The sequence below is a fragment of the Aphelocoma coerulescens genome, chromosome 4 (assembly GCF_041296385.1).
Source record: "Aphelocoma coerulescens isolate FSJ_1873_10779 chromosome 4, UR_Acoe_1.0, whole genome shotgun sequence".
NCBI lineage: Eukaryota > Metazoa > Chordata > Aves > Passeriformes > Corvidae > Aphelocoma > Aphelocoma coerulescens.
The window spans coordinates 52,414,365-52,427,290 of NC_091017.1; the positions used below are offsets into that span (position 1 = coordinate 52,414,365).

At 37.1% G+C, this 12,926-nt stretch overlaps 1 protein-coding gene across 2 annotated transcripts in view; it reads left to right on the forward strand.

The window, feature by feature from the left end:
• Positions 1 to 12,926, forward strand: part of USP46 (ubiquitin specific peptidase 46) — a 34,392-nt gene that overhangs the window by 14,923 nt on the left and 6,543 nt on the right. For both annotated transcript variants that reach the window (XM_069014120.1, XM_069014119.1), the window contains exons 4-8: positions 1,855 to 2,084; positions 5,489 to 5,565; positions 10,769 to 10,852; positions 11,142 to 11,339; positions 11,990 to 12,068. In XM_069014120.1, coding sequence (XP_068870221.1) covers positions 1,855 to 2,084; positions 5,489 to 5,565; positions 10,769 to 10,852; positions 11,142 to 11,339; positions 11,990 to 12,068 — 668 coding nt within the window. The remainder of the gene's footprint in view (positions 1 to 1,854; positions 2,085 to 5,488; positions 5,566 to 10,768; positions 10,853 to 11,141; positions 11,340 to 11,989; positions 12,069 to 12,926) is intronic.

Genomic DNA, 12,926 nt, shown 5'->3' on the forward strand with positions numbered 1-12,926 from the left:
CACCACCAGCTCCAGAACACCCTGGAGGATAAGGAACTGGGTACATGTGGGGTGGTCAATTGGCTGCACATCAGCTGGTGCTCTGGTTCTTGGAAGTGGTGGACACAGTCTTACTTTGTGAAGCGTCAGACCCCTTTGGACCATTAAGCTGGCGACAGCATATACCTAATCTTGTAGTACTTCTGTCTAAGGGATATGAGGAAGGAACACCTTGAGAAAAAGAAGCCTGTCGCAGCTCCATTTTGGCCTGGATTCATATCAGTGTGGGTGGTATGCTTAGAAACAGAGAGGCTTTGAATGAAGAGACAAAGTATGAGTCAAACACCTGGGAGAAATTGCTTACTGGTGACAGCATATACATGGGCAGACTGTTCATTTCAGAGCAGACGTTTGAAATCATGAAAAAGTTGACTGTGAGTCATCTAGTGATAACTGTTGGGGATCACTTGTAAAGACTGGATCTTATGTTTTCAGCTTTTTTAAATTAGGGCCAGACTCAGTGTGTATTACCCTGCTTGTATGTTCAGGCTAGACGCTACAAAGCCAAAGGCTCTGTACAATATTTTCTGAGGAAATCCACATGAACTTTTTCAGGAGCAGAGGGATAAAAACCACACATTTCTGGGAACACAGATTCTTTTTTCTTTGACATGCTGGGCAAGTTAAGCCTTTACTGGAGAAGTCTGTACTAAATCACCACTGGGATATTTTCCCCTCTTCCAGCAAGTATTTTATATTGAATAGGACAAGTCTCTTCTCATCAGACTTGTGTGTGAAAAATGAGCTTTGTTAGATGGTGTTATTATTACTACTTGAGGTGAGTTGACCTTGATTGGCTGCCAGGTGCTCACTAAGCCTGTCTCTCTCCTTGTCTCAGCAGGGGAGGGGGGAGAAAACAAGAGGAAAAAAACTCATGAGCTGAAATCAAACCAGTTTAATTAAAAAAAAGAAAAAGAAAAAAAGAAAAGCAGAGATTACATACAGAAACAAAGGAAAACCAAAGGACATTTATTCTCTACCTCCCATCAGCAGATGATTTCCAGCTACTCCCTGGGAAGTAGGGCCTTGGCATGTGTAGGAGTTTGTTTGGAAGAGATATATCCTAATAATGAAAACCCGCCCATCTTTCTCTTAGATTTTAGTGACGAACATGAGGTCACATGGCATAGAATATGACTTTGGCCAGTTTGGGTCAGCTGCCTCAGCTATGTCCCGTTCCCAACCTCTTTTGCACCCAGCCTACCAGCCTTTGGGCAGGGTGGGGGTTGGAAGAACAACCTGATGCTGTGTGAGTGCTGCTCAGCATCAGCTGAAACATTGGTACATCATCAACATCATTTTAGCCACACCTACAAAGCACAGCACCCTGCGGGCTACTGAGAGGAAAGGTAACTCCATCCTGAACACAGTACACAAATATGTGTCAGCATCCAATGGCTTTGGTTTTCCCAGCCATGTGGCTTACTGTCAAAACTCTGTGATGTTCCTAAGTGTCTGAGGGACTTGGAATATGTGGATGGAAGTCAGTGCTGACTAAAGTTAGGCAGTAAGTGTCTCTTGTAAGGAAATAATTTAGGATGAGTCACACTCTGCTTTCTTCATTGACTGTAATGGGAGCCTACACAACCAACTCCGATGAGTGTAACTTTGTAGACAGCTGAAGTTATGTGAGATGAAGCTTCCCCCCAAAGTTGCTTCACTGAAGCCCAGGTGACTGGCTGCAAAACTGTTCTTTGACATGATTCTAGATACTTTGCTGAGCAAGGGCCAGTACAAGTATTTGGGAAAAAAAAACAATTGTTTCTTGAAGGAAAGAATATTCAGCTGTACAAATCTTGACTCTCTTCTTTACAGATCTCTTTGACAACTACATGCAGCAGGATGCACATGAGTTCTTAAATTACCTACTCAACACCATTGCAGACATTTTGCAGGAGGAGAAGAAACAGGAAAAGCAAAATGGGAAACTGAAAAATGGCAACATGAATGAAGCTGAAGAGAACAATAAACAAGAACTCACCTGGGTGCATGAGATTTTTCAGGGAACACTGACTAATGAAACTAGATGTTTGAACTGTGAAACGGTAAGCACTGGGATAGATTTTTTTTTGGTTGTTGTCCATTAATAGATAGATGCATTTTATATGTATAAATATATGAATCTTTTCAGACATCTGAGAATTGTGGATATTCCTGTAGAATTTACTTCTTGAAGTGAGTATATTCTTTTCTAAAAATTTATACTTCTAAGCATTGCTTGGCTAATCTATGCCAGGTTTTGCTGTCCTAACACATACCTCTACAGTTAAAATCCTTACTAGTGAATCAATACCTTTCCTTACCACTGTAACTTTGAGAGAAGGTATTCACATCATATTCATATAATAAGTGAAACATTAAGATGAATTTGTGTTAATTCATTCTTAAGAGTCTGACAGGTATACAGAGGGTTTATTATTAACAAACCATTTTCTTTTATCTCCCAAATATTTTCTAGAGGATGATGTCAGTTTGAAGTCTCTTATTTTTGAACGATAAGTAAAAATAAATTTTAATTTTGTAAATTACAGTCAGTTGGGAAACCTGATTGCAAGTCTCCTATTGATTACTGTCTTTTTCAAACACATGCTCCTATTGAAAGAGAAAAGAAACATTTTCTAAAATTGTTCCTGTGAGGTTGCATGAAAGAGTAACACAGACAGGAAAAAAATCTCCTTTGGGGAGAACAGTGACACTGACCTTCCACAAAGGTTGGAATGAACATCACCCAACCTTTGCTTGGTAAAGCAAAGGTGATAGGCATCAAGGATGAATTAGTTTTCTCAATTCCTTCCGCAGATGATGGAGATTATGAAGGAGCTTTTGCAGGAAACTCTCTCCATCTGTCTTGAGGCTGTTTCATGAAACAAAGTTTTTAGCAGTATCTGGCATTTTGTTCCATATAGCTTGTCCTGGCTCCTTGGTGTTACTAAGCTGTTGCAATTGTTGGTGCAGCAATGCTGAGAACTGGGCCAACAGACTGATCTGGCCTAAGAATAATGTGCTTTTACTCAGATCAGTGCTGCTACTATGGGTTTCCTCTAAAGAAAGCACAACTAGCTGTATTAAGATGGGAGAAGGTATCTTCAGACAGCAAGCTGAGGTTAAATATCTTCAGATGACTGAAGTTAGGTGAGATAAACTCTACCCAGGTCCTACCAGACATGCAGAAGAACATAGTCTGATGTTTCTAATCATAAAGAATAGCTCTGTTTTCCAAGAAAATAAATATGGCTTTTCCAGGGACTTGGTCAGAGGAGGGTGGTGAGGAGAAGAGATGCAATGATAGTCAACATGAAAAAAGATGTTGGAGCAAGTTTGGAACAAGATTGTATAAGAGAACACATGAGAGAGATACTGAAAATTAATTATTTAATATTTTTCAATTATAAAACCTCAGGTAATAGCAAGTTAAAATAAGTGAAAGGTTAGAATTATTTTTTAACTGACAATCTTCTCTAAATAGTTGTATCTAAATCCGTATCTGGTGTTTACTCAGAGAAATGTTAGTGAAGTGGGGATGTGTCCCTGGGTAACAGCATAACTGCACAATTCCCTACTTGTAATTCAAAGTGATGAAGCTTTATGGAAAATACAGCTTGTCTGTAGCTTCCTCTGAATGCAGAAATACTGTATACTACTCAGGATATTTTTCCAGTTTATTTTTCTTGGATTAGTGTAACTTGAAATCTTAGGAAAATAGTAAAACATTAAAAGATATTGCTTTGCTGAAATATTAATAAGTAGTACATAAAGAATCATTCAAATTTCAGCAGTTCTTTTTCTTACTTACAAAGAATGCAGTTTGAATCTGGTTTTCCAGCTAGCTTTAGTTTCAGTCTGTATTATTCTAGCTCTAAGTAGCTCATTTTCCCTTCCAGTAAATATTTGATGTGCAGAAATCAATAACAGAATTCCTAGCTTCTTTGAGGCATTCAGGTGAAGCTCTATACTCGCCAAGGACTTTTTCAAGTGTTTAATTTCTCATGATACTCAGTGTGCCTGACAGAACCTTAGTTCCAGCTCTAGAGACACAATGTTCTCTGAAGCTTTGTTGCTTTATCTTTCAAATTTTAGCTGTATATTTATTCTGCAGTTGATTGCTGCCAGTTTTGTGGTTTCCTGTCCTCTGTGGGTCAAATCATGTCTCAGTGAGGATTTTTGTTTGAAGAACTGCTGTTCATTTCAGTTGGGTGTGCCTCATGCCTCTGTACATATTTGGTAATATCGAAATTAATCTGGCTAAAGGTGTTTCCCCGCATTCAGGTCTGATATGGGCTGTCTTTGCCAAGCGTACAGGATCCCTGACATAACACAAATACGACCTCATGGTGGTTCATAACTATTACATCCACATAATTGCAAAAATCTGAGCATAAGGGACTTCTGCCAGAACAATGGATTCATCTCCTCACAGAAGTTCTTGATTTGGGCTTCACTATCCTCCCATCTGATTTAGTTATTCCAAGGAAATGCCAGCATAGGAGGCAAAATACGGGGTGTCTATGCAACATTTTATTAAAAAATTGGTTGTTATGAATATGACTGAATTCATATGCAGCAAGTAATTTTGCAGTCTTTTGACTCAGTCAAAGTATTACAAGAATTAGCCATTTGGATGGGGTTTTTTGTTAACATTACTTCACCTTTGAGATAAACACTCTCAGTGAAAAATAATTTTCAATGCAAAAATCAGGATCTGTCATTCTGAAAATACTTGAACTTAAATCTTTTAAATAAAAAACTCTTTACTAGAATTCTTCTCGTTCTGTCTCAAAAAAAGATTGGCAATACCAAAATGATTTGCAAAGTATTATCACTGAGCCATTTTTCCTTTAATCTTTTAATTTTTGGCCAGAAACAATATCCAGTGGGGAAATGTAGCTATGTCAACCAGAAATATAAACCCAGCCTTTTGAATACTCACTAGAGAGAAAGGATAACATGGTTAAGTATGACTTTTGTGACAGAAACATTCTGGGAAATTCTCTTCATTGCATCCTTAATAGTGGAAATAATTATGTAAAAATAAAATGTGAATATATATTGTAGTATGTTATACAAATGGTAAAAAAAATTCTGGTAAAATAAGAAAGTAGACTGTGTTACACAAGGAAACATATGTAATGCACCAATCCCAGATAATATAGGGGATGATGGTCCACCTTTACTGAACAGTAGGCTGTCTTTAGTGCCCCATGGTTGGTGGGATTGGATAAGTGGATAAACAGAAGTTAAATTATATGAAAGATGGGTTGGCAGAATTACTAATAAATATCACAGTGAACATTAGTCACACTGAACTAGAAAAAATTAAAAGCATTGAAATTAATTATTTTCGTGTAAGAGCAAATTTCTACAGAAATAAATATCTTTAGCATTTACTGAAGGTATAAACAGCATTTAGATGTATGGCATCTCTGTTTCACAACTATGTTTTTTGCAACAGGTTAGTAGCAAAGATGAAGATTTTCTTGACCTTTCTGTTGATGTGGAGCAGAACACATCGATTACACACTGTCTAAGGTAAATGAATGCATCTTTTTGGCAGATAGTTCTAACTGCTAAATTTTTCAGGTTTAGTAGTTTTAGAAAAGAAAAGTAGAATAACACTTGGATTTGAACTTATCCTAAGCAAGAGAAAAAGACTTTAAACTGGATGTTTCCTCTAATGACAAAATATACATTAACGTACTTTGCTTTACTCACTTTCTCTTTCAATGTATGTATTTGAAAGAGGAAAATAAATAAATTTTCAGGGAAAATAACTGATTGCATTGTCATCTGGAAGAATTGGTGCAGAATAATAATTGGATTCAAAGACATTTAATTGTGCATATCTTTAAGCTTCTACACAAGTGCTTTGTTGATTAGAACTTATGTGCATATTAAAAGTTAAGTGTGTGTTTTGCAGAATGAGTGCTAGATTTCCTAGAGGGCAAAAGATTTCAAAAGTCTATTTTTCTATCAGAAATTTCTTATTCTATGTTTCAACCTAAAATCATGTGAAGTCTTTTATTCTAAATTTCACTTCTGCTCCTAGTATATTCTTAATTGTTAAAAATTCTAGCAATCTCTGCTTAAGATATCAAAACAATTTTCAGTCGTGCATGCATGATTATTCTGAGAGATGTAAAATGTCCAGAGTTTTGACATTAATGCAATAACCCACTACCCATATTTAAGAAAATATGTTGCTGTCCTAAGGTAATGATTATCAATTAGTTAAACTCCTTCAAATTCCAAAATTGCTATCAAAGTTGAAACTGCATTTATCAGTTATTCTGGAATGCCTAGGAGGGATTTCCTGGTGTCTCATCCCAAGGTGAGAGTTACAGAAAGAATGTGAGGTACTATTTCCTGAGTCAGAAAGCAGTGACTTCTCTGTGAATACCACAACTGTACTACATAATTTCTGTTCTAATTTAAAGTGTTAGGAAGTTTCTTCCTTCTCAGTTTCTGTTCAGTCTCCCACTGGATGCTGTAGCAGTCCTTAGCCCTCCAGTAGTCCACACTGCACTAACCAGCCTCTCTGTAAAACATGAGTAAACCAAAGAGAGGCTTTGGAAAGCAGTGCATTGTCTTTTTCTCCTGTAGTCTCTTTGCCTCTTCATACTAACCAGTAGTTGAATCATTATTGGTACTAGAGGCTTTTGTTTGCACACTTTTGAGTTCTTCACTGTAGCCACTACCCTGAACTTGCCAGTATTACTTACTTTCCCCTATGGTCTTCAGAGTCAATTTGAAATCCTACTGAGCTGCAAGGATGCTGCAGTGCCTTTTGAGGTCCTTTCTAATCTGAGTTGTTATTTGATTTCGTGGTACTGGAGACAGAGCTTTGACTTTTTCTTACAGCTGAGTCTGGTGAACTTGTTAGAAACTGCTGCTGTATATAAGTCACCATCTGTCCTTCAGCTTTCTCCAGTTTTTTATTTAATTTCTTGATCTTTTAGCTTCTTGGAAATGTTTTGTTAGGAATGGTCATTTTATGTAAAGGCAGAGTATGTATTTCAGTAAAAATACCAATAGCATTTCTTTTACTGAACTGACAGTGTCTGTAGCTTAAGATGTGGAAGAACTGCATCTGCACAACTGCAACCAACAAGTGAATGGTGGAGTTGAAAGAGACTCCAAAGAGGTTAGCCCCTATCTCCATGTCAGACAGGAGTTCCAACATGTTCCAGAAGATTTTTTAGCAGTAGTATCTTGATTGTCTATCCCAGTCCTTCCTGTTCTTACTACTAATAAGTTATTTCCTGCTGTGTAATATGAATCTTTGGTGTTTCAGACCAAGCCTATTTCTACTTGCCCTGGGTACTCTAGACATAAACCAGGGGTTGCCCCCATTCCCCTTAGCAGTAGCATTTTACATATAGGAAGAATGTAATCACTTTTTAAAAATTTAAACAGCCTAAGGTCATTCAACCTCTCCTCCTGCTATCTTCTCTGGATCTCTACACATGTTCATTACTCTTCAGCCTTCTCTCCAACTGAACCTCTCTCTTGAACTCAATCTTGAAGTGCCACTGTCTAGAACGAGGCATAATATTCCAGCAGGGATCTATACAGTCCTGAGAAGAATGGATGCCCTAAGTTTATTTGTTCATTCCAGTGTAGTATCTGCCTTTACTCCAACAGCATGACATGCATTTTGAAGTTCACCCATTTCTCCCTTTGGAAATAAAATAAAGCAAAATCCCAATTTTTCTTTTTGTGGAGTGGGAGGTACAGGCCACTATTTACAGATTGAACAGGAGGAGAGTCATCACCTCTCATCTATTCTGATTGTGTTTTACATTAGCAGCATTTCTACCTCTGCTTAGAAAACATATGTTCAGTTAGAATATGGATTTCCTCTCATTGCTGTCTGGTATTATGCATTATTACGCAAAATATAAGGGTTTTTTGTGGCTTCTTTCAATAGGAACATCCAAGTTATTACTCTTTTTGGAATCTTTACTGTTTCCCTTTTTTTAACAACTGCTTTGCTGTGTCTTAATAGCTTTAAGTGCTGCTGCATTTAAAAGGTAAAATACAGAAAAGCTGTGCAAGATAACATTTGAGTATAATGAATCTCTTTTCCACTACAGATGAATGTTCTTTTATTTCTGTAGTTTTTCAAAATGTCCTTGTGTGCTCAAGATGTCCAAAGAATAGAAAGAATGCAAGCCTCTGTTATAGTCTAAATCCACAGGATAGACAGTTGGGCCTGAAACAATAAAAGTCCAATAACAAATATAGTACATATCCATTGTTTTTATTTCCACTAGGAGTTGCAAATTTTACCAGTTTGATCCTGACTTGTGTGCATTTATGGTACACTAAGAATTCTCTCATATCTTAAAACACAAAATTAATGTTATTTATGCATATAAACAATAGAAAGCATCTTTCACACACTGTAGCAGAGAGGCTGTAGAAGCACAAGGTCAGTGACAAGTTAGTACATCTTGAGCAGTTGTATTTAAAAATTTCTTTGCCTTGCTAAAATAACATATAAGCAGAATGCAGATTGGACTATTAATGGAATAGGAGAGAGTTAGTCATATCTTGAAACTAGTTTTGCCTGTCTAGAGAAGAGTTCTGCAAGTCTGTGGCTCTGGTCCATGCAGACTTTGTGAACTCCAGTCAATGATCTGTTGTTTTTAACTGTTTAACATCTGTTAAAGTGCCATGCTGGAAATTCTCAATTGCTGAAAGAGTTACTGACTGCAATTATTTCAATGCCTAACCATTCTTTCAGTGAAATATCTTTTTCTAATACTACTACTAATAGATACCATAATGCTACTAATAAATAAATAAATGCTACTACTACTTCTACTAAGTAATACTAATAACAGATATTAATAGCATCAGGATAACTAGTACATTTTAAAAGGAATTCAGAACCTCTTTGAATTTAATTAACTTTCACGGGAGACTTGGCATAGAACAAATCAATATCTATCAAATTTCTGCCATCTGCACATGTTTCTTCATGTTAGAAAAATATTATTTCCGTTGCTTCACTTTGAGGTGGAAAGAAAACTAATAAATTTCCCAAATTTGTTTGCTTTTTTCTAAAATTGAGACTTTAGGCTTTGAAAATAAACATCAAACTCTTTCTGTAACAGCAGACCTAAAACTTTCACAGGCACATTCTACTGAGTCTTCCCTGCACATGTAACTCATCTCTGATGTTCTCTAAAGTGTCAGCTCTTCACTTACAATTCCCTGAAAGGTTACCATGTTTTTCAGAGGAATTGGCTAAATTCAGTTAATTTTGTGTTTAAATTCAAATGTGAAATCAGATATTTGAGATCAGTGTTTACCACTGAAGCAAATCCTTCCCAGTGATAATGCCTTATTTTTCTTTTAGATAAAAAAATTATACTTGTGATCAAAGCTTAGCTGTAACTAATCTTCCAAAAGATGTATTTTTCCTAAATTTCAGCACTTTCTCATCAGTGTTAAGACCATATAAAGAAAATAAATCAGTAAAAGTATTCTGAGTTATTAAAAATATTATGCAGTCATATGAAGTGCTTCATCGTGCTCTGTCAACCTTAAACTTTTATGAAGTTATGTAATTAACTCCTAATATCTATGCTGTAACAAACTATATCCCATCTACCCCTGTAGTGATGATGTCAGGAAGATCCAGAGTCCTCCCTTTGCCCTGTAAGACAATTCTGGTGCTGCCTACTGCGAGAGCAGGCTGAAGTTGCAGGCAGTGCGGCTTCAGCCTCCATTAATGTGAACTGCAGTGGTAGAATGGAATTTATTTGGGTCTGAATGGGTCTGAAGTTGCCTGAAGTTCAGAAGGCTGTCAGGTACAAGGTAGGGGCAATCAATAAGACAGTTCTGGAATTCTGATATATCTATTAAAGGCCCAAAGTCACAAGAAAACCCATGGGTTTAAAATGGAAGATAGGTGCTTATATCTGCATTTAGAGTTCTCAAAACACCTGCTCAGCTGCAATGTAACACAAGAGGTGACAAAAATAATTAGGTTGGGTTTTTTTTTACAATTAAATGTTTTCAGGTACCTAAAATTCCGCTCCAAAGTATATCAGCACTGTGGCTTCCAACAAATCTTTTCTGTGAACTGAAAGATGCTATCAAACCAGCCTTCCTTTGCCTTTGTCACTTCAAAAGCTCAATCCAGAAATATCTCCGAGTGTATTTACTTGATCAGGATTTACAAAATTTTCTATACCAGCTGTCTCTTTCCTTTTTTAGAAAATGAAAAGATATAATCTAAAAACATCTGGATGACTGTTCTAAAGGTTGGAGGATGCAGGAAATTCAATTTATTTCTTCTGTGTAAGACAATTCAAACCTATCTTACAGAAGAACTCCATAAAATGTGAAATATTTGGGGATGACAGAAGTGCACGTGAAGTTGCTTAATTCTGCAAATAATTTTAAAAGAAACTGAATGGATTGAGTGACTATACCCAAGTCGGGGCAGCCCCTTTATGTGTGAGAGACCAGATATAGGTCCCCTTTTGACATACCTGACCCTCCATTTGTATCATATAAAGGGCCTCAGCTCCTAATACAACTTGTCATAGCAGCCAGATACCCTAAGTCCATTTGCAAACTCTAGTACAGTTGCTTCAGATGCTTTAGAAAACTGGAATGGGTGAAGATTTGATCCTGTGTGTCTCTTGGGTTCCAGTTCATCAGCTCAAGTGGGGCAAATGTATATCCTTAAAGAACTGATGACTGTATTTATTTACAGAGACTTCAGTAACACAGAGACACTATGTAGTGAACAGAAATACTACTGTGAAACTTGCTGCAGTAAACAAGAGGCACAAAAGAGGTAAGCAAAGAGCAGACTGTTTCACCATGTCCCTTCTGGGCTCTGACAAACTTCCTCCTTGATATTTATTTTGTTTAGATACCTAGAAGCCTTACATCCCAAATGCATTCTCTGTGTGGACCAGAGAACCTGCAGACAGGTTTAAAGGCATGTGTCTTAGTCTTGAAGCTACTGCTAGTTGACTACTTACAAAGTGCTTTTATAATGCGGACATTAGCTTATTAAGGGAAGAGAGAATGGCTTTGAACTGGTCAGGTGTTAATCATATGCATTCATAATGGTTTCACAGGATGAGAGTAAAAAAACTGCCAATGATTCTTGCCTTACACCTCAAGAGATTCAAGTATATGGAGCAATTGCACAGGTATACTAAGCTGTCTTACCGTGTAGTGTTTCCTCTGGAGTTACGTCTCTTCAACACATCTGGCGATGCCGTTAACTTAGATCGGATGTACGACTTGGTAGCTGTTGTTGTTCACTGTGGAAGGTAATGTACTTTCATGTGTACCACAAGCTATTGCCAGATACTGCCAAGGGCAGGGGCGGGCATCCCTGACCAAATGTGGGGAGAGTGGGAGGCAAGGCTTAAACCCTGCTGCTGCACTGACTTGCATGTGTCTTGGGCCAACCTCCCTAATAGTAAATCTGTACTTGTTTAAGAAATAATGTCTCAGGTCTCCAAAAGTCAAAAGTTTAGTTTAAATTGATGAAACTATCTTCTTCCTCATGAGACCACTTAAAAAAGTTGGGAGCCAGGACTCTGTGAGGGCCAGAGACTGTCAGCATGCAGGCCCCACAACAGATCACCTTAGTCAATTTTCCCCCCTATACTTCATCCATAAAGTTTTAAAAATATTTTTTGCCTACCATGAGCAACTTGTTAAGTGTTCTATAGGTTAATTTGCAAATGGTCCTGGCACAGGTGAAAACACCACCTTTAGCTTTAAATGAGCCTTGCAACAAGTTAATGAAAAGGTGAAACAACTAAATGTCTAGTGTACCACCACAGGTGGGTTTACTATGTTTTTCATAAGATTTAATTATAATTATGAATTCATAAAGAAATGTGACTTATCAAAATGGACTCAGTAGTATTTTCTAATATTTTGTGGTTTGGGTTTTTGTTTTGCTCTCTAGTGGACCGAATCGGGGGCATTACATTACTATTGTGAAAAGTCATGGATTTTGGCTCTTGTTTGATGATGACATTGTAGAGGTCAGTATGCTGAAGGTCATGAGCACAACTTTTGTGTTTATGTTTGCTTCTCTACTTGGGGTTAAGATTCTGATCAGGAACTGGGCAGAGATGGGTAGAACTGCAAAGCCACAGTTTGGTTATAATGTAATATTTAGCTCAACTCTGTTAGGAAGAAAGATTGTAAACAAAATTATTAATCCTGTAGTTTGTGCTCTGTTAATGTCAGAGGGTTTTTTTTATTTCATAGCAACATCAAATGTTTTTAATACCAGACTTTAAGTGTTTAATTTTGAATTTTTTCTATATCTAATAAAATCAATTTAATCCATTAAAACTTTATCACTTGGCAAAATTGAACTAGGTAAAGCTAGCATTGCTATGGAGTTTTCAATTTTGAAAATTAGGGAAGTTACAAGAAAGTCTGAATTGTGCTGTTGATCTGGGATTGCCTCAATACAGATTAGAGTAGAATTTGTCCCACAGCTATTACAGATTCTGTCTAAGGATTCTGAAATGCATTCTTATGCAAACCCTTTATGTCATTGGCAAAACTGAGGTCTTGAGTCTGATTTCCTAAGAGGTAAGGAAAGTAAGCACTGAGATGCTGGATGGGGCATGTCTTGAAGAAGGTTTCTGGAAATCTGAGAAAGATGGGATCACATGGTCATATTTATGTGTTTTAACAGTGTTCATTACTGCATTCCAAGGAGTCTCTTTGTTATTGGAAAAAGCCTAATTCAGTTAGGTTCAGTGACAGAAACATGCCTATGACTTTCGTGAGATCAGCAAGGTTCAGCCCCTAAATATTACCCTTTCACTGCTTAAATTGCAAACAGAATTTGCTAATTGCTGCCTCTAAACAAATAATTGAATTTG